Source organism: Ahaetulla prasina, chromosome 13 (assembly GCF_028640845.1).
Source record: "Ahaetulla prasina isolate Xishuangbanna chromosome 13, ASM2864084v1, whole genome shotgun sequence".
Classification (NCBI taxonomy): domain Eukaryota; kingdom Metazoa; phylum Chordata; class Lepidosauria; order Squamata; family Colubridae; genus Ahaetulla; species Ahaetulla prasina.
Window position 1 is genome coordinate 10,254,956 of NC_080551.1, and position 19,680 is coordinate 10,274,635.

At 41.2% G+C, this 19,680-nt stretch overlaps 1 protein-coding gene across 1 annotated transcript in view; it reads right to left on the reverse strand.

Moving 5' to 3' along the window:
• Positions 1 to 19,680, reverse strand: part of ADAMTS17 (ADAM metallopeptidase with thrombospondin type 1 motif 17) — a 196,237-nt gene that overhangs the window by 64,871 nt on the left and 111,686 nt on the right. Inside the window, exons 9-14 of the mRNA XM_058156831.1 lie at positions 14,738 to 14,878; positions 12,690 to 12,840; positions 10,149 to 10,250; positions 8,937 to 9,082; positions 5,819 to 5,985; positions 3,195 to 3,322 (exon numbers count right to left, since the gene is read on the reverse strand). Of these exons, the coding sequence (XP_058012814.1) occupies positions 3,195 to 3,322; positions 5,819 to 5,985; positions 8,937 to 9,082; positions 10,149 to 10,250; positions 12,690 to 12,840; positions 14,738 to 14,878 (835 nt within the window). The remainder of the gene's footprint in view (positions 1 to 3,194; positions 3,323 to 5,818; positions 5,986 to 8,936; positions 9,083 to 10,148; positions 10,251 to 12,689; positions 12,841 to 14,737; positions 14,879 to 19,680) is intronic.

Below are 19,680 nucleotides of genomic sequence, written 5' to 3' on the forward strand. Positions count from 1 at the left end.
CTGTCTTGTTGGGTTGCAGAATCAAACCAGACAGTTATAAAGGTGCAGATGACAGACTCAATAATTCCTCTGTAGAACAGGATTAGCAGCTCCTTGAGCAGTTTGAGCTTCCTGAGTTGGTGCAGAAAGTACGTTCTTTGTTGTGCTGTTTTGAAGCTGTCCCCAGTTTCTAAAAATAGTTTGCTATAGGGTGGAACAGGCTAATACTTTTCAATAAAAAAAAATGTCAGCAACCTCTTTGGGCACACTGAAGTATTTGGATAGTTATTTGTTCCTTGGCTATTCCTAAGTGGATGAAAATGGGAAAATTGCCAAGTGCTTATCTAAGGTCAAATATTTTTTAAAAATTTTTTGGAGTGTCTTGAAAGTGGTTTGAGAATGGGATTTTCCTTCCGAGTATGAATTTCAAGTATGAACTTCTATTTCTTTCATCCCTTCTCTTCTAACCAACCTTAGCAGCCTTCTTATAGGATAAGAACAAAAGAATACACACAATAGGGTAGAAATGTACTCATTTTTTTCTTCACTCAACCTTTATAGTGCTGTGACCCCTTTAATACAATTCCCCACGATGTGGCGACCCCAACCATAAAATTATTTTCGTTTTGAATATATCGTGCCTGAAGCGTATTGGCTAGCGATCTGAACTGCTTGCGATTGCCTTGAGGACGGAGGCATTAAAGCGGAGACTCCTCCCCTATTAAGTTTATGGCGCCTGAAGCCAGATTAGGCTAGCGATTGGGAGTGATTGCAGCTGGCTTGAGAGGGAGACATGAGAGCAAAGATTTCTCTCTTTTTTAATTCATCGCGCCTGAAGCCGAATTCGGCTAGCGATTTGAAAAGCCTGCAGCTGGCTTGTGGAGTCAACCATTGGAGCGCGATTCTTCGACTCGCAAGTATACTTCCCATATTTCCGATGGTCTTAGGCGACCCCTGGCAAATCGTCATTCGACCCCCAATGGGGTGCCGACCCACAGGTTGAGAACCCGCTGCTCTAGAAGTTGTTGGCGCTCCAACACTGGAGGTTTTCAAGAAGAGATGGGCAGCCATTTCTCCAGAATAGTATGGGGTCTCTTTCTTGAGCAGGGGATTGGACTGGAAGATCTCCAAGGTCCCTTCCAACCCTATTGTCCTCTGTTCTCTGTTAACTTCACCACTTTGCTTTCATAAACAAGCGTTTCATGGCTGTCGAATCCACCATGTCTGCAAAATTATGAATAGGCCACTTCCCTGGATTGCAGGAATTTTGTCAGGAGTTCTCACTACAGAATCTAAAAATCCCAAACATGTCCACCAGCACACTGGCAGAGCATAGGATTGCTACGGGTAGAAAGTCCTGAGTTAAGACGCTGATATTTTCTGGTTTGTTTTTTTAAAAAAAACATAATCAGTGATATGAACTTTGAGATTTTTTCCCCAATGGATTCAATAGGTCAACCAGCCATCTGCTGAGCTGAGGGAAGGCACTTCCTACGTTTGACATTCTGCCTCCCCATGTCACCTCAAGAGGTTTCTGTGGGACCAGGTTTTTTTTCATTATTATTATTATTATTTGCATTTATATCCCGCTCTTCTCCGAAGACTCAGGGCGGCTTACACTATGTTAACAATAGTCTTCATCCATTTGTATATTATATACAAAGTCAACTTTTATTGCCCCCAACAATCTGGGTCCTCATTTTACCTACCTTATAAAGGATGGAAGGCTGAGTCAACCTTGGGCCTGGTGGGACTAGAACCTGCAGTAATTGCAGGCAGCTGCTGTTAATAACAGACTGCATTAGCAGTCTGAGCCACAGAGGCCCCTATGGGCTTCCTGTCTTGGACATGTCAATGTAATGTGCAGGTTGATAAAGATACTTGCCATCATTCTGTTTCCTGTACTAGTTCTCCGCCCCAATACACTTGAATTTAGCAGAGCAACACGGCCAGTCCAACAAGCCCAGTTCGCTCATCTACACGGAATTCAAGATGCTTCTCCTCTAAGAAATCCAACTATTTGAGTTCAAATGAGGGACCGTCAAAGAAAAGCAAATCCATAGTGACCATGCTTTTGCTATGGGTGCCAAACCTCAAATTTTGCAAAGGTTTTCTGCATTCAGCATTTTCCATCATGTTTCATACATAGCATTTTTGGAAACACTGGTTCTTAATGTCTTCCAATTTATAATGAAATCATTAAAAGATAACAGCCTCCATTTCTAGCACAGAGCAAAACAAATGCCAAACATCCTGAAATCCCTACAACTGAATCTTTGTATCAGTTTTTTTTTTCCATCTAGAAGTAAAGGGAATAGTTACTTATTTTATTCCATAGCTACAGCCTTGCATTTTTTCATAAATATTATGCTACCAGATGGATACCCGTGCTTCGCTACGAAAGTATGTGATCGGGCTTGATAAATCGACACAGCTTGAAAATTAATGAGTAGTTACAATCGGCCTCTCCTCTCCTCTCTCTCAGCCTTGCCATCCCCTATCTTATCCTCATCTCATTCCCCAGGCTTGCCCCACAGAAGCCTCCCCTATCCTATCCCTTTCTCTCCCTCAGTCTTGTCCCACAGGAGCCTCCTCTATCCTATCCCCTGGTTGCTGCTGTGAAAGTAAAACTGAAAGTGAAACTCCTCTCCTCTGCTTGTGTTTGCACTTGGAAAAGATTTCTTTTCAGGTGGGGAGGGGGAGTATAATTCCTTAGCATCAGGGGGCTGTTTAGAAAGTGAAATAGTATTTGGTGTGTGAGCAAGAAAGAGACAGGAAGGTGCCTGGCTGTGGCTTAGCTCAAGTGTTCTGTATTAAAGCTGCTTTCTGCTGTGAAAGTGAAACTGAAAGTGAAACTCCTCTCCTCTGCTTGTGTTATGCATTTGGAACAGATTTCTTTTCAGGTGGGGAAGGGGAGTAGAACTCCTTAGCATCAGAGTGTGGTAATAATAATATAGGAAATATTAATGCTCTGATGGCCATTTTGAAAAATCCTTTCTTACTGAGCAACTAGAAGCCAAGAGGAATATACGTGGCAAATTTCAAGTTTGTAGACTTTACGGTTCTGGAAATTTCGTGATTATGGCATGAGTGGTTTTCGCTTTCATATATATAGGTTTGTTTTCAATGGCCATTCCTTTCATGAAGCACAGGATCACAGTATATTTAGATGTTAGTTCAGATGAAATAGCGAACAACAACAAAAATTACTCCACCTGGCACTTGCCATGAACACAGAGGTCAGTCTCATAAGGTCCACAGGGTGTACCGTCAATGACCCTATCGGACACCAACACAGGAGAGTCTTTCCCAAATGGAGAGCAATATAGCTCACAAGGTTTTTCTGAAAGAGAAACAACAGATGATGTTACCCAGTTCAGGTCATAAAATGTCTACAAGAAAACTACCGAGCTCAGAGAGCACTAAAGATTCCACAGTTCAGCCCAGAGCGACAAATATTCTCTTCTATTGTAACAACAACAGAGAAATAGAATAGAATAGAATAGAACAACAGAGTTGGAAGGGACCTTGGAGGTCTTCTAGTCCAACCCCCTGCTTAGGCAGGAAACCCTACACCACTTCAGACAAATGGTTATCCAACTTCTTCTTAAAGACTTCCAGTGTTGGAGCATTCACAACTTCTGGAGGCAAGTTGTTCTGCTGATTAATTGTTCTAACTGTCAGGAAATTTCTCCTTAGTTCTAAGTTGCTTCTCTCCTTGATGAGTTTCCACCCATTGCTTCTTGTCCTGCCTTCTGGTGCTTTGGAGAATAGTTTGACTCCCTCTTCTTTGTGGCAGCCCCTGAGATATTGGAACACTGCTATCATGTCTCCCCTAGTCCTTCTTTTCATTAAACTAGACATACCCAGTTCCTGCAACTGTTCTTCATATGTTTTAGCCTCCAGTCCCCTAATCATCTTTGTTGCTCTTCTCTGCACTCTTTCTAGGGTCTCCACATCTTTTTTACATCGTGGCAACCAAAGCTGAATGCAATATTCCAAGTGTGGCCTTACCAAGGCCTTATAAAGTAATACCCTTATGGGATTTTAAATTTGATTAACACTGAACAATATTTAGTTGACTGAGGTATCTTTCCCAAGGGTCTGTTATGCTGAAGTCAAGAAATTGGAAAAAAATTACACAATACTGAGATTTGCAAGTAGAAACTATAAAGAGTGAAAAGTTTATATTCTTCTCTATTTACATGTGTAAGTATTTTGACTGAGGAGTACTTTTTTCTTTGGCTTCAATGTAGCATCTGAGATCGCTTTCTGTCAATTTCTCTTCTTGATTCCTTCAAGAAGGCTTGTGATATTGAATGGACTCAAACTCACCATAAGCTTTCTCGAACCCCTGAATTATTTTGCAGAACAAGTGCTCAGAGATTATTGGACTTCCATGAAATAAAGTTTAGAACAGAGGTCAGCAACCTGCGTCTCTGGAGCCGCATGTGGCTCTTTCATCCCTCTGCTGCGGCTCCCTGTCGCTCAAAATATGCATCACAACTGCCAATGTGTGACACCCAATGACACGCAATTTATTAAGCTTTTCAACCCCTGGTAAGCCAACCATGGATAAATCCAAGAAAAAAAAAGTTTCAGAAGAAAGCAGAATCTTTAATTCAATTATATATGCTAGTTTTGTGGCCCCTCGGGAAATAGTCAGGCACAGGAAGGGTTTTGTGGCTCCTGGTGTTTTCTTTTCTGTGGATAATGGGTCCAAATGGCTCTCCAAGTGTTTAAGGTTGCAGACCCCCTGGTTTCCTTTTGAGGTCTTAGAGAAATTTAGAAGCTGAAGAAGAGCAATGAAATAGGAGCAATATTCCCCTTATGGACTTTTTGCTGAAAAAAAAAAACCCAAAATGACAATTTATGGATCTGATGATTAGAAAGAGTAGATTATGGAAAGAAGGAAACGTTGATGTAACCTTAGACAGAGAGGACAAGTATAATTGTATTTATAACTGCTGCTGTTAAGAAGACTGGAACGGATTTAATTGTTTTTTCTTCTTTTTTCTTTCTTTTCTACTTCTCTTTCTATATTTCTGTTTTCACCCTTCTATTACTTTGCTCTATTTCCCTTATCTGTAACTCAAATGTTGCATTATTTTTGGGTCTGTGGAAAAACTTCTTTAATAAAAATTATACAGTGGTACATCATTAATCGGTTCCGGAGACACGATGAGTTCCAAAAATGATGAGTACCCAACAAATTTTTCCCATAAGGAATAATTTAGTGAGTCACAAGGCAGCTGACACTGGCAAGGTCTAGCTTCTGCTTTTGTTGTTGTTGTTAGTTGCGAAGTCGTGTTGGACCCATCGCGACCCATGGACAACGCTCCTCCAGGACTTCCTGTCGTCTATCATCCTCTGGAGTCCATTGAAGCTCACGCCGACTGCTTCAGTGACTCCATCCAGCCATCTTGTTCTCTGCCGTCCTCTTCTTCTTTTGCCCTCAGTCTTTCCCAGCATTAGGTTCTTCTCCAGTGAATCCTTCCTTCTTATTAGGTGGCCAAAGTATTTGAGTTTCCTCTTCAGGATCTGGCCTTCTAAAGAGCAGTCAGGCTTGATCTCCTCTAGGACTGACCGGTTGGATCGCCTTGGGACTTGCAGGAGTCTTCTCCAGCACCAGAGTTCAAAGGCCTCAATTCTTTGGCGCTCAGCCTTTCTTATGCTCCAACTTCTAGCTTGTGCATTAAGTACCAAACAAACGATAAGTACCGGGACATATTTTTCACATCAAAATGCATTGAGTATCAAATTCAATGAGTTTCAAAGCAGTTGAGTACCAAGGTACCACTGTATACAAAACATAGTGTTTTCATCTGCTGAAACTTACCATCCACGATGACAGCTGTCCATAAACTTTTCTTCTTGTTGGTCGAGCGGTCCTGAGATTGACACTGTTGGTCGCGGAAGGTGGACACTCCTCTGGGACACGGCAAGTTTTCACACACAGTGTGTTCCACACTTGCTCCATGGCAGTTCTTACCTCCAGGGCCAGGCCTGTTAAGGGAGAAAAACATGGACAGCTTGCATTGGTTTTTCTATCCCGTTATCCACAAAAGGTTGATGGGATACTTTGTAAATAGAACTTCTTTTTGGAGCGCTTTGAAAAGGAAACACAAATTCAAAGAAAAAAAAAGATTTCCTTTGAGATGAATTCGACTTCTGCTGATTTCATACACCTTTCTGAAAACATCCATACGGACTAATGAGAATAGCAGCCAGGACAGAGGAAAAAGAAAAGGCAATCAAGACAATAAATCAGGATTTAAAACAACAGAGGGCACAATTCATTCAGGTATGGTCATCCTACCTACCATAGATTGAAAACGAAGAAGAAGCGGTTCACACTTAATGCAAACTTGTTTATTTTACATTTTTGAGGCAACTGACAAACCGGAAACCAGTGCCCTTTCCAGACTTGTGTGTTGAAATTTGAAATATTGTTTAGTGATTTAAAACACACACACACACACACAAACTGCTGAAGATCTATATCAACAAAAGATGAATTCATGAAAAACCAGGACTGCAACTAGCCAAAGTGGCAAGCAAAAAATGGGTCACACACCAAGTATGTCAAATACATCTTGCAAATGCTCTTAAGTGACTCGGTTTAGTAAAGGAAGGGGCCAAACGGAATTTATGAATGGAAAAATGAGAAACTAAAAGAAGCTGAGATTGGCAATACTGACTGTCCTTAATGTCCAGATTTACAGCCACTGATCATCTGTCCTCAAGTCACATTCAAATCCACAAGTTTTTTTGTTTTTTTTAAAAAGATATATACTGTTGTTATACACGCTTAAGTGTTAAAACAGCTTTAGCTGAGATCGGTAGAGATTTCTTTCTGAAGTTTGAACGTAGAACAGCAGAACTATTTTTCAAGAGCGGCTCACAATAACACTTCCCCGAACTGTGCCAATTATTCATGGCAGCAATACAGAAGTGGTTTTCCATACTTTCCTTCAGGATGTTTTTTTAAACATCCCAATCCCACGGACACCCTTTGGGATTTACTAGTGGCCTCCCATTCAAGCGCTCATAAAATCTGACCTTGCTTAGCTTTTTCAAGATCAGCCAAGGTCATCTGCTAAAATGCAGAAAAGATTTACCGGTCCTAGCAAAGCAATGCTTTGGAGGGGGATATTTTGTGACTGAGCTTTGGAGGGGGATATTTTGTGACTGAGCTTTGGAGGGGGATATTTTGTGACTGAGCTTTGGAGGGGGATATTTTGTGACTGACAAAACACAACATGCTTGTAGGCCAAGTGCCTACAACATGCTCTCCAAAAGTCGCCTGTCAGCCCCTTCAAGATAGTCCAAGGTAGTTCTAACACTAGCAGTAATGTAAGGTTACAGTAACAGAATCTTTGCAAATCTGAGTGCATTTTATTTTTTTATTTATTTTATTTTTTTATTTATTTTGTCACAATGGTATATATAAGCACAAGCATGAAATAACTATAAGATATATAAGCATATATATAAGCATAAGTATATAGAAGACTCCTGCGAGTCCCTTGGACTGCAAGGTGAACAAACAAGTCAGTTATAGAGGAGATCAACCCTGACTGCTCTCTAGAAGGCCAGATCTTGAAGATGAAACTGAAATACTTTGGCCACCTAATGAGAAAGAAGAACTCACTGGAGAAGAGCCTAATGCTGGGAAAGATTGAGGGCAAAAGAAGAAGGGGACGGCAGAGAACAAGGTGGCTGGATGGAGTCACTGAAGCAGTAGGCATGAGTACTGTAATAACTATATGAAATTTGGATACAATGAAAGGGAACATTAGGACAGGAACGGTAGGCACGTTGGTGCTCTTATCCACACCCCTTATAGACCTCTTAGGAATGGGGTGAGGTCGATAGTAGACAGTTTTTGGTTTCTCAACTTTCTCAGCTTTCTCAGCTTTCTCCACCGGTATTTTTTTGGAGAACCCGGGTGGTGGGGGGAGGGTCTCTTTCTGAGATGCTTTCCACTCTCCCATTCCTTCTGTGGGCTGAGATATCTCTTGTCTGACCCCTGTCTAGGCTGTCAATTAAAAAAAACAACCACTAGTCAACTAAAATTCAATACTAAATTGGGGCCAGATAAGGGTCAATGGAATTCAAGAGGAGTTGGACTTGGATAGTTTGTGGCAATGTAACGATTCTAAGCTGGTGACATGCTTAACTCCACCTCTTCTCAGCTCTGCCTGCTCTTTGCCTACACTTCGTTAAGTGTAGAGAGTGAGTAAGTGAGAGTGAGAGATTTAAGTGAGTGACTAAACTGCTTTCAAATAATAGCTGTGACAGAGACAGGTGTGGTTTGGCTTATCCAGAAAATAGCTGCCGTTCTGAAACATACAGGAATGAAAATGGAGAAGACGGTTCTCCGTTTAAGTCCAGACTCTGCAAATGCTTTCTATTGCTTGAGATACAATTCCAAGTGAAGCACTGAGCTTCAGCCTTTACCAGGCTTTCTGTTAACTTTCTAAAAATACCACTGGCCTAAAGGCCTTATTGTAAATAAATAAAAATATTTGTAAATATTTTGTAAAAATATTGTTTGACTATTAAAATCTTCTCCTTCTCCTTCTCCTCTTCCTCCTCCTCCTCCTCCTCCTCTTCTTCTTCTCCTCCTCTTCTTCTCCTCCTCCTCCTCCCCCTCCCCCCTTCTCCTCTTCCTCCTCCTCCTCCTCCTCCTCCTCCTCCTCCTCCTCCTCCTCTTCTTCTACTTCTTCTCCTTCTTCTTCTCCTTCTTCTTCTTCTCTTCCATATCCATCTCCATCATCTCCTTCTGCCCCCTCTCCCCTCCCTCCTTTCTTCTTCTTGAACAGGCACCACATCAGTTACTCCTGAATTAGGTAGCAGAGAAGCAGATGGGCTGGGCTTCCTATGAAGACACCTTTCAATGCTCCCTTAAGTGCTTTAAAGGTTTAGATTCTCATCGGGATGAGTCAACTTACGGAGGGTTGTCACATTTGCGTTGCCTGAATCTGGCCCCGGTTTCACACGTCCGGCTGCACATGCTCCATTGACTCCAGATGCTCCAATCACCGTCAATGTGTTCAGGGATGGGGGTTTTGCTGACACACTCTCCCATTCGGCACCACTGGAATGGAAAGAGAAAAATCTGGGTGTGGCTAGTTGAGAACTGCGATGCATGCGGTCAGATCTAGTTATCACATATAAAATTGTACATAGCAACGTTTCACCTGTAAACGACTTTTTTTAGTTTTAATCGTAAGCTAATACGTGCACACAACCGCTTTAAGTTTCATGTAAATCGCTTTAAACTCGATTGTAAAAAAAAAAATTGACTTTTTATTTATAAGACTTATCGAAGTCTAGAACATCGCATCCGATTCAGTTGTCTCAGCTACTAACTTTCATAACTTTAATTCTAACAACTTCTCAGGACCTCACCCCATAGTTAAGAGGTTCCTAAGGGGGCATCCTCAGTTCAGGGACACGGTGGCTCAATGGCTAAGATGCTGAGATTGTCGATCGAAAGGTCGGCAGTTCAGCAGTTCAAATCCCTAGCGCTGTGTAACGGAGTGAGTTCCCGATACTTGTCCCAGCTTCCGCCAACCTAGCAGTTCGAAAGCACATTGAATACCAAATTCTATGAAGTAGAGTTGATGTTCTCCAGGGGTTTTACCTTGTCAGCTTCACATTCTGTTCCATCCAGCAGAAGATAAGCGTATAAATGTATTTATAACTGCTGCTGTTAAGAAGAGCGGAAGGCACTTAATTATTCTTTCTTTCTTCTGTTTTTTCTTCCTTTTCTACTTCTTTTTCCTTTATTTCCTTTTTCACTTGTCTATTACTCTATTGCTCTATTTCCCTTACCTGTAACTGAAATGTTGTATTGTTTTTAGTCTGTGGGAAAATGTTTTTTAATAAAAATTGTACAGTGGTGCCTTGGTACTCATCCTTAATTGATTCCGGGCGATAGAATGAGTACCAAAAATGATGAATATCCAAAAGATTTCCCCCATAAGGATTAATATAGTGAGTCCCAAAGCAGCCGACATGGACAAGTTCTAGCTTATGCATTTCTAGCTTGTGCATTGAGTACCAAACAAACAATGAGTATCGGGACAAAATTTCTGCGTCAGAATGCGTTGAATACCAAATTCTACAAAGTAGAGTTGATTTTCTCCAGGGGTTTTTACCTTGTCAGCCCCACATTCTGTCCCATCCAAAGGAGGATCCAGTTTGGTTTTACAAGAAGCATCTCCTTCCACAAGACACCAGAGACCAGCGCACATCAAATGCTGTCAGCAAAACGGAGGAAAAATTACATTTACTTTGCTCAGAGATGCTACTATTGCAAGGAAAAAGACAGAAAGCTTCGTTAAACCCCTCGGAATTGAGAGTTATCTGATTTATTTTTTTAGTTTTTTACAAATATGTTTTCCAAAAAAAGAAAAGAAAAAAAAAGAAAAATCTGCATGGAATAACTAACCCTGCATCAAACAACCAAACACATCCTCAAATTCAGAAATCAAAGTATTCCTCTACAGAAGAGGAAAGAAGGGGAGAGAAAGAGTTTTAAACATGTATTCATGATAACGGTGGTTAATGTAACTTTGAGGAAATGGCTGGATAAAATGCAATGAATCAACCAGAGAGTTTAATTCTCAGTTTATTAATTGCAATGGTTTTGATTTGAAAATTTTAATTTGCAGTAAAATGAATATCGGTTTGCATTGGTGCACATGTTTCATCCCAATATAAGGGAAAAACTCATGAAACATCTACAAAGCAAATATTTTCTATTTGCTCTGCACCTTATGGTGAGATAGGCAGAAAACTAATTTAATAAACAGCTTTTTATAAAATTGTTTATTTTTTAAAAAAGTAAATAGCATTGGAATTTCATTCTGTGCACAGAAAAAGTGACAATAAAGGTTACCTTTTCCTTTCCTTTCCTTTCCTTTCCTTTCCTTTCCTTTCCTTTCCTTTCCTTTCCTTTCCTCTCCTCTCCTCTCCTTCTTTCCGTTCCCTTCATCTCTGCTTCCTTTCCTTTCCTTCTTTCCCTTCCCTTCATCTCTGCTTCCTTTCCTTTCCTTTCCTTTCCTTTCCTTTCCTTTCCTTTCCTTTCCTTTCCTTTCCTTTCCGTTCCGTTCCGTTCCTTTCCGTTCCGTTCCGTTCCGCTCCTTTCCTTTCCTCTCCTCTCCTCTCCTCTCCTCTCCTTTCCTTCTTTCCCTTCCCTTCATCTCTGTTTCCTTTCCTTTCCTTTCCTTTCCTCTCCTCTCCTCTCCTCTCCTTTCCTTCTTTCCGTTCCCTTCATCTCTGCTTCCTTTCCTTCTTTCCCTTCCCTTCATCTCTGTTTCCTTTCCTTTCCTTTCCTTTCCTTTCCTTTCCTTTCCTTTCCTTTCCTTTCCTTTCCTTTCCTTTCCTTCTTTCCCTTCCCTTCATCTCTGTTTCCTTTCCTTTCCTTTCCTTTCCTTTCCTTCTTTCCCTTCCCTTCATCTCTGTTTCCTTTCCTTTCCTTTCCTTTCCTTTCCTTTCCTTTCCTTTCCTTTCCTTTCTCTACCCTACCCTACCTTATCCTATCCTATCCTATCCTATCCTATCCTATCCTATCCTATCCTATCCTATCCTATCCTATCCATCTTTTCTCATCTTATCTTTGATGATGCAAACATTTACGGGAAAACAAAGGAAAATCTCTATGCCTAGCTATCCTCAAGACTTTGGTGTTTTACAAATGTTTCACACAAAAAAGTCACATTCAAGAATTCCTTGAATAAGAAAATCCAACATGGAGGACTAAAAAAAAATGAAACAAATAATCAGGAGCTTCAACCGTGGAAGACAAACTCATTTCTCTCTAGAAAAATCATTGGAAAAGTTCTTTATTTTAATCCCTTGTCCCAGCACAATCTTTCAAGACACACTTTCAAAGATTCTGTCACTAAGAACAGGTTTGGTAGCCTTCTGAGAAACATGAGTTAACTTGCTTTCTCTCTGAAGAAAGCAAAGTTCCCTTTTTTCATGTTGCTTAAGGAGCTTGCCTGGATCAACATAAATAAAGTAGAAGAATGTTTAGGATTTGCAACTCGAGCATACAATCCAAGCTTTTTATTACTTTGTCACATCTTTTTATGCAACAGGGAAAAGCAAAAAAAAAATACAACTTGTTTTCGTATCAGATGGTAGGTAGCTGAAATTGTTATGGTAAGAAAGATGGAGGAACTATTGAGACAAATGGCTGTGCTAAACCAAGAGTACACAACTTTTCTAAGACTCCTAGGAAGGGAATGGCGGGTAGTGATACACCCATCTACAGTCACTTTGGTAACCTGGGGATAGTTTGGAGACAGGATCTCTTGGGCAGGATCTATTTTGACTCTCTCTGATTATTTATGAATCCACTGGCAGCAGTAAAGATCCATAATAAAGCTTCAGTCATTTAGCAATTCACCCTCTGCAGGTTAAGCAGTTAATACATTCTGGTGCGTTACATTCTGACATAGTATATAGCAGTTTTTTTTAAAAAACAAGGAAAGTGTGACATTAAACAATGATATATTTCTAGTTTTTATACCTTGCAAAAAAAAAAATACTCTCTCCAAAGCCAAAGGAGGTATTTCCTACCATTTTTTTAAAAAAAGATTGCCCCAGGAAGAAATCTCTGTTCTGTAACCCCAGATACTGCTACCATTTTACCAAAAGCTTGTCATCTGTTCTTTTATGATCCACATTACCTCCATATTCTTACAGAAAGTTGCGTTGGTTCCAAAGAGGATCTGGCATTGCTCATCTGCGCTATAATGCATTCCTGGGAGTTTATAAGGTAGGCGGACAGCATATCGGCTACGTGGATCTGTTACCAGCAAACAGTTGCTGACTTTGGACCTGGGGAATCAAAAGACATTTAGATCAGTAGTGGTATTCACCTACCTTCACTACCGGTTTGGAAATGTGAGTGCTTGCGCCACTCTGCAATGCACAGAGCTTCTGTGATGAATCCGAGCAGATGGGCGGAGCCTTCTGCTGCTGCCGTGGCCGGTTTGCCTGATCCGGATAGAACCGGTAGAATCCCACCACTGATGTAGATGTGCTTGGCCATCTCTGTTCTAACATACAATCTGCCAGTAAATTATATTATTTTTTAAGCTTCTTCAAATTCAGAAAATACCATCTGGGCCTACCAAGAATGCTAAATGTGGTTTACATTATATAGTAAATTTTACAGCCAACATGAAAAGCACTAGTACATGAGTGGTGCGGTGGTCTAGAGGTGGAGCTCTCACCTCACAATCGGGAGGCTGTGAGTTCGATCCTAGGTAGAGGCAGATATTTCTCTCTCTGGGCACGATGAGAATATATCTGCTGAATATTACTCGGCTTTGGCAACAGGGAGGGCATCCGGCCATTAAAACACTCAGCTCCATTCGGGTGCCCAGACTCCACCCCTCAAGGGGGATTATGAGGGTTATTAAAAGAAGATGATGATTAAAAGCACTTGTGCATCAATAAACATCAGCGCATTTCACAACACCAAAGACTTCTGGGGAAAATTTGCTCTATCAACAGATTCTGGTGAGCAAATATCATATCAGCTCTAAAGGATGGGAAGAAACCAGGGGTGAAATCTAAACCGGTTTACTACCGGTTTGCACACTGCGCATGTGCATGCACAGTGTGCACATCACGCACCAAATGCAAGGTGTGTGCAGGCGTGCAATGCACGCCAAAAGGAGGCATGGGGTAAGTAGAACAGCGTGTGGGGTGGGTGGGTGATCAGCTGTGGTGCGTGATCTTTTTTTTTAACCTTTAAAAGTATTGTTTTTACAACCTATTCGGCCAAATAGGTTGTAAAAAAAGGCTTTTAAAAATTTTTTAAAAAGGCTCTGAGGAACAGGCAGCTCAGCTGGGATCGTCAGAGCCTCTTTTGTTTACCTTTTAAAAGCATTTTTTAAAAGAAGTGAGCAAGCAGGCGATTGGGTGGGGATGGGCGGCGGGTGGGGGGGCAGAGATTTTTGCTACCGGTTCTCTAAACCACCTGCCACCATCACTACCGGATTGGCTGAAGCTGGAGCATTTCACCCCTTGTAGAAACAGGCAGTGAATTTAAGAATTAAATTGAAAATGATGGTAAGGAGGTAATTGCCACTCAACCTCCTCCCTCTCCTACACATCCTTGGGACCCGATGTCTAATCACACCTTCTCCAGCTATCACATCAAAAAAAAGCAAAACCGTGTTCTCCATTTCTTCATTCCACTCAGGGTTGGCAACGGTGCAAGGTGCGGAAATGCTGGATGTTGTGACATGATCATGCAAGATAAGTTTTACTAGACAGTACAGAGGGGAGGTAGATCCTCCACTGAGCTCAGATTGGCTCAAGGATTGAGAGAGATCACCGGAGAATCTCAGGTTTCTGTTATTTTTGCCAAGGCTTGCTAAAACACAGAACCAGATACTTCTTCCCAACTGAAAGAGCCATTCAGAAGCACCCTGACGTTATTTCTATTGTCACAAAAAAAAAAAAAAAAAAATGGGCAGGATTTGAAGTAAAAAATGACAGCAACTCCAGGATACTTTTCAAGATGTTGTCAAGACACGCTGATGTTTGGGCATCGCAAAACCTTCTGTTCTCCTGCCAATAATTGTTCTGAAAGCCAGGATGCAAAAGCAGATCCAGTTTACCTTCAGTAACCCGTCACTGAGAATTCTTCCTTATTTCAACGGAGAAGATAAAAGACTATTGATTGTGATTCAAATGTTTTGCAGTTAGCAAATATTCTTACTTTAAAAACTTTTCGAGGTCATCTCGGCTGCAGGAAGACCAGGATAGGTCACTGGGATTTCTGCCTTTCACCCATTCTCCGGACATGATGTGAGATCTCCCAGCGCAGGACAAGTGGTCGTCATCATGACTCATACCCATGCTAAAAGAAGAGAGGAGAGAGGAGAGAAAGGGAGGCAGGGAGAAAGGAAGAGAGCAAGAGAGAGAGAGAGAGAGAGAAAGGGAGGGAGACAGAGAGAGAGAGGAAGAAAGAGAGAGAGAGAAAGGGAGGGAGAAAGGAAGAGAGAAAGAGAGAGAGAGAAAGGAAGAGAGTGAGAGAGAGTGAGAAAAGAAGAGAGTGAGTGAGAGAAAGAAAAGAAGGAAAGAAGAGAGAGAGGAAGAAAGAGAGAGAGGAAGGAAGGAAGGAAGAGAGAGAGGAAGAAAGAGAGAGACAAAGAGAAAGGGAGGGAGAGAGGGAAGGAAAAGGAGAGAGAGAGCAAGAAAGAGAGAGAGAGAGAAAGGAAGGGAAAGAGGGGGGAAGAAAAAGAGAGAGGGGGAGGGAGACAGGGAGCGAGGGAGAAAGGAAGAGAGTAAGAGAAAGCAAGAAAGAGAGTGAGAGAGACAGAGAAAGGAAGGAAGGAAGAGAGAGAGAGAGGAAGAAAGAGAGAGAGGGAGGGAGGGAGACAGAGAGAGAGAGGAAGAAAGAGAGAGAGAGAAAGGGAGGGAGGGAGAAAGGAAGAGAGAAAGAGAGAGAGAGAAAGGAAGAGAGTGAGAGAGAGAGAGAGAAAGAAAGAAAGAGAGTGAGAGAGAGAAAAGAAGAGAGAGGAAGAAGAGAGAGGAAGAAGAGAGAGAGAGAGGAAGGAAGAGAGAGAGGAAGAAAGAGAGAGAGACAAAGAGAAAGGGAGGAGAGAGGAAGGAAAGGAGAGAGAGAGAGAAGAGAGAGAGAGAGAAAGGAAGGAAGAGAGAGGAAGAGAGAGAGGAGGGAGACAGAGAGAGAGAGGAAGAAAGAGAGAGAGAGAAAGGGAGGGAGGGAGAAAGGAAGAGAGAAAGAGAGAGAGAGAAAGGAAGAGAGTGAGAGAGAGAGAGAGAAAGAAAGAAAGAGAGTGAGAGAGAGAAAGAAAAGAAGGAAAGAAGAGAGAGAGGAAGAAAGAGAGAGAGAGGAAGGAAGGAAGAGAGAGAGAGAGGAAGAAAGAGAGAGAGACAAAGAGAAAGGGAGGGAGAGAGGGAAGGAAAAGGAGAGAGAGAGAGCAAGAAAGAGAGAGAGAGAAAGGAAGGGAAAGAGGGGAAGAAAGAGAGGGGAGGGAGACAGGGAGGGAGGAGAAAGGAAGAGAGAAAGAAAAAGCAAGAAAGAGAGTGAGAGAGACAGAGAAAGGAAGGAAGGAAGAGAGAGAGAGAGGAAGAAAGAGAGAGAGAGAGAAAGGGAGGGAGGGAGGGAAGGAAGGAAGGAGTGAACACATAGGTAAACAAACACTGCGTCTATGATCTGTAGACGCAGATTCTTAATCTTTCTTTAAATAATATAACAAAATACTTTTGTATAGCATAACAAAAACAAAACAAAATACTTAAATGTTGGCAGACCCAAAGCCCCGGAAAAAAAGATTTTGAGTCAGATAACCTAACCAGCTGCTAGCTTAAGAGCCTCACATAGTTGACGTACTGGAGTTATTCAAAGAGTGTGTTACAGAATGAGACATATTCTGAACCGAAGAAGCTTCTCGGATGAGGAGCAAAACGTCTTCAAGGGAAAAAAAACACACGAGGAAGTCCAGTTGCCTTTGGAAAAAGCGTCTTTGGGACAACCCTGACCAGAATGACTTGAGAATCTCCAGAGATGCAAAGGAAAATCGTATTAATGAAACAGATCGGGGATGATGGGCCTTCTTGATCTAAAGCAGCATATGGCAGCCATAACATAATAGGAAAAGACATTACATATGTTTCTATTGAAAAGCGAAATAGCTTGTTAACAGCTGGAAGCCCAGTGCCTCAACAGATGTGCTTTCAGGAATAGCCAGGGCTCTTCATACAGTGAAAGGCTGGTAAACTTCACTTAAACAATGCCTTGGTGTTTTGCGCGCAGAGCTCTTGTGGTTGAGGTCATGTAATCCCTTCCTGAAATGTGCTGGGTTTTTTTTTTTTTAAAAAAAAGGGGGAATTCTGGGAAAACTGCTCCTGTGAGCCACTTATAAAGCCTTCTCTGTCTTCAGGCAAGGCTAAAATAAGTGGGAAGTGCAAAGAATGTTATTAATTGCCTTTAGGTTGCCCTGCTCTATTCAAGGAGGATATAATATTCTCAAAGCTGTACAGTTCATTAAAATGTTAATTGATGCTAGTTAACTTGCCCGTATTGCTTTGACCGAAAGGAACCCTTCTTGCAGGATTTGGGTCAGGCTAGTCTAGAGAAAAGAAGGATTAGGGGTGACATGAAAGCAATAGTCCAGTATTTAAGGGGCTGCCACAAAGAAGAGGGGGGGAAGTCAATTTATTTTCCAAAGGACCAGAAGACAACACAAGAAACAATGGATGGAAATTAATCAAGGAGAGAAGCAACCTGGAATTAAGGAGAAACCTCCTAACAGTGAGGACACTTAACCAGTGGAACAGCTTGCCACCAGAAGTTGTGGGTGCTTCATCAAAGGAGATTTTTAAGATGAGATTGGACAACAATTTGCCTGAAATGGTGTAAGGTCTCCTGATTGAGCAAGGGGTCGGACTAGAAGACCTCCAAAGTCCCTTCCAGCTCTATTCCGATTGATTGATTGATTGATTGATTGATTGATTGATTGATTGATTCTCTCAGGATTTCTCCACAAATAGAATCTGCTTCCTACTCATCTTTTATTAGAGGGGCTCCAGAAATAGGATGCAAGAGCAGCTTTCCAGAGATCTCTGATTGGAATCTTTTGCTTTCATTACACCCCCACCCTTTTGGAAAAATTAAGCCTACATTCAATACTTTCTGTTGTTTGATATTCCCAAAGAGGATTTCCTGAAATGAGACGGGATTATTATAACAATGCCTTACTTTCCCACGCAGCCCATTCCTCTTCTTCTTCTTGCACAAAGCAATTCATAGCTAATTTCACCAGGTTTGGGAGCTAAAGATGGCTAAAACGTCAGTGCTGGTGCAGCTGTTATAAAAACTGGAGTGAACGGAGGAATTCGTTCATGCGTTTGTGACACTACCCAGATACCTTTTCCATGGATGGATATAAAATATAGGCAATCCTCGACTTACAACCTCAATTGAGCCCCAAGTTCCTGTTGCTAAGTGAGACATTTGTTAATTGAATGGTGTCCGATTTTACGACCTTTCTTGCCACAGCTAGCAAGTGAATCACTGCAGTTGTTAAGCTAGTAACTTGGTTGGGAAGTGAATCTGGCTTCTTCATTGCTTCCTGAAGCCTTCCTCATTCCACAATTAACCAGTGGAACAGCTTGCCTCCAGAAATCATGGGTGCTCCATTCACTATTCCTATTCCTATTCCTATATCTATACCTATTCCTATTCCTATTCCTATTCCTATTCCTATTCCTTTCTATTCTATTGGAATGAAGGGGTCCTGATCCATCAAGATATACAAAGACTTGCTTATTTAAACCTTGGCCAATAAAGAATTCTGTTCTGTTCTGTTCTATTCTATTCTATTCTATTCTATTCTATTCTATTCTATTCTATTCTATTCTATTCTATTCTATTCCATTCCATTCCATTCCATTCCATTCCATTCCATTCTATTCCTATTCCTATTCCTATTCCTATTCCATTCCATTCCATTCCATTCCATGTTCTGTTCTGTTCTGTTCTGTTCTGTTCTGTTCTGTTCTATTCTATTCTATTCTATTCTATTCTATTCTATTCTATTCTATTCCATTATTTCTATTCTATTCTATTCTATTCTATTCTATTCTATTCTATTCTATTCTATTCTATTCTTACTCCTTCTCCTACTCCTACTCCTACTCCTACTCCTATTCCTATTCCATTCCATTCTATTGACTTTGCTTCTCAGAAGGTCACAAAAGATGATCAGGTGACCTTGGGACACTGCAAATGTTATAAATATGAACCAGCTGTCAAGCATCTGGATTTTGATCACATTGGCATGGAGATGCTGCAATATAAATGTGAAAAAATGGTCATAAGTCACTTTTCTCACTTTTTCTTAAGTCACTGTAACTTTGAATGGTCACTAAGCTGTTATAAGTTGAGGATTATGTATTATGTAGTACTACAGTATTATTATGTATTACGACTATAGAATCCAAAGCAGAAGAGAATTTTTCCTGCTAGTTGCGGAATCTATTTTCAGACACGATTCTTCAGGTTTCCTTAGAACAGACTAGAGAAATGCATTAAAGTGATATACAGTAGGCTTTGGAGATTCTCAGTCATCCAGGCCAAGGTTGTCCCGAAGGTGCTTTTCAAAAGACAGATGGATTTTCTCATTTTTTTTTCTTTTGAAAAACATTTTGCTTCTCATCCAATAAGCTTCTTCAAAACTTCTTCAGAATTCATCCAAGCTTCCTGGATGTGAAGCAAAACGTTTTCAAAAGGAAAAAAAAAAACCCAAGAAAGTCCAGTTGCCTTTTGAAAAGCATCTTTGGAACCGTAGGTCTAGCTTAAATTTCTCTCCTCCCCTCCCCCCAACATCCTATACAGTGTTGGACTACAACTCCCATAACCCTTGGCCAACATCTGGCTGGAGAAAGCTGGCTTAGCTTCCAGACTAACGGCCTCACCCCAAACCTCACTAGAATCAGCCTTCTTCTTGAAGAGAACGTGCAGTTATAACTAACATAAACCTTCCTTTGTCTTATTAAAACAGTATTTTCCCCCTTAGGGCCATCTCAAAACTCCACCCAGTGCCACAAAGCCATTTTCCCATCCCAATAAAACATTTATGGTTGGCTGTTTGGAAACATTCTACTTTTTTTTTTTTCCTTTTGCTCAATGTGCCT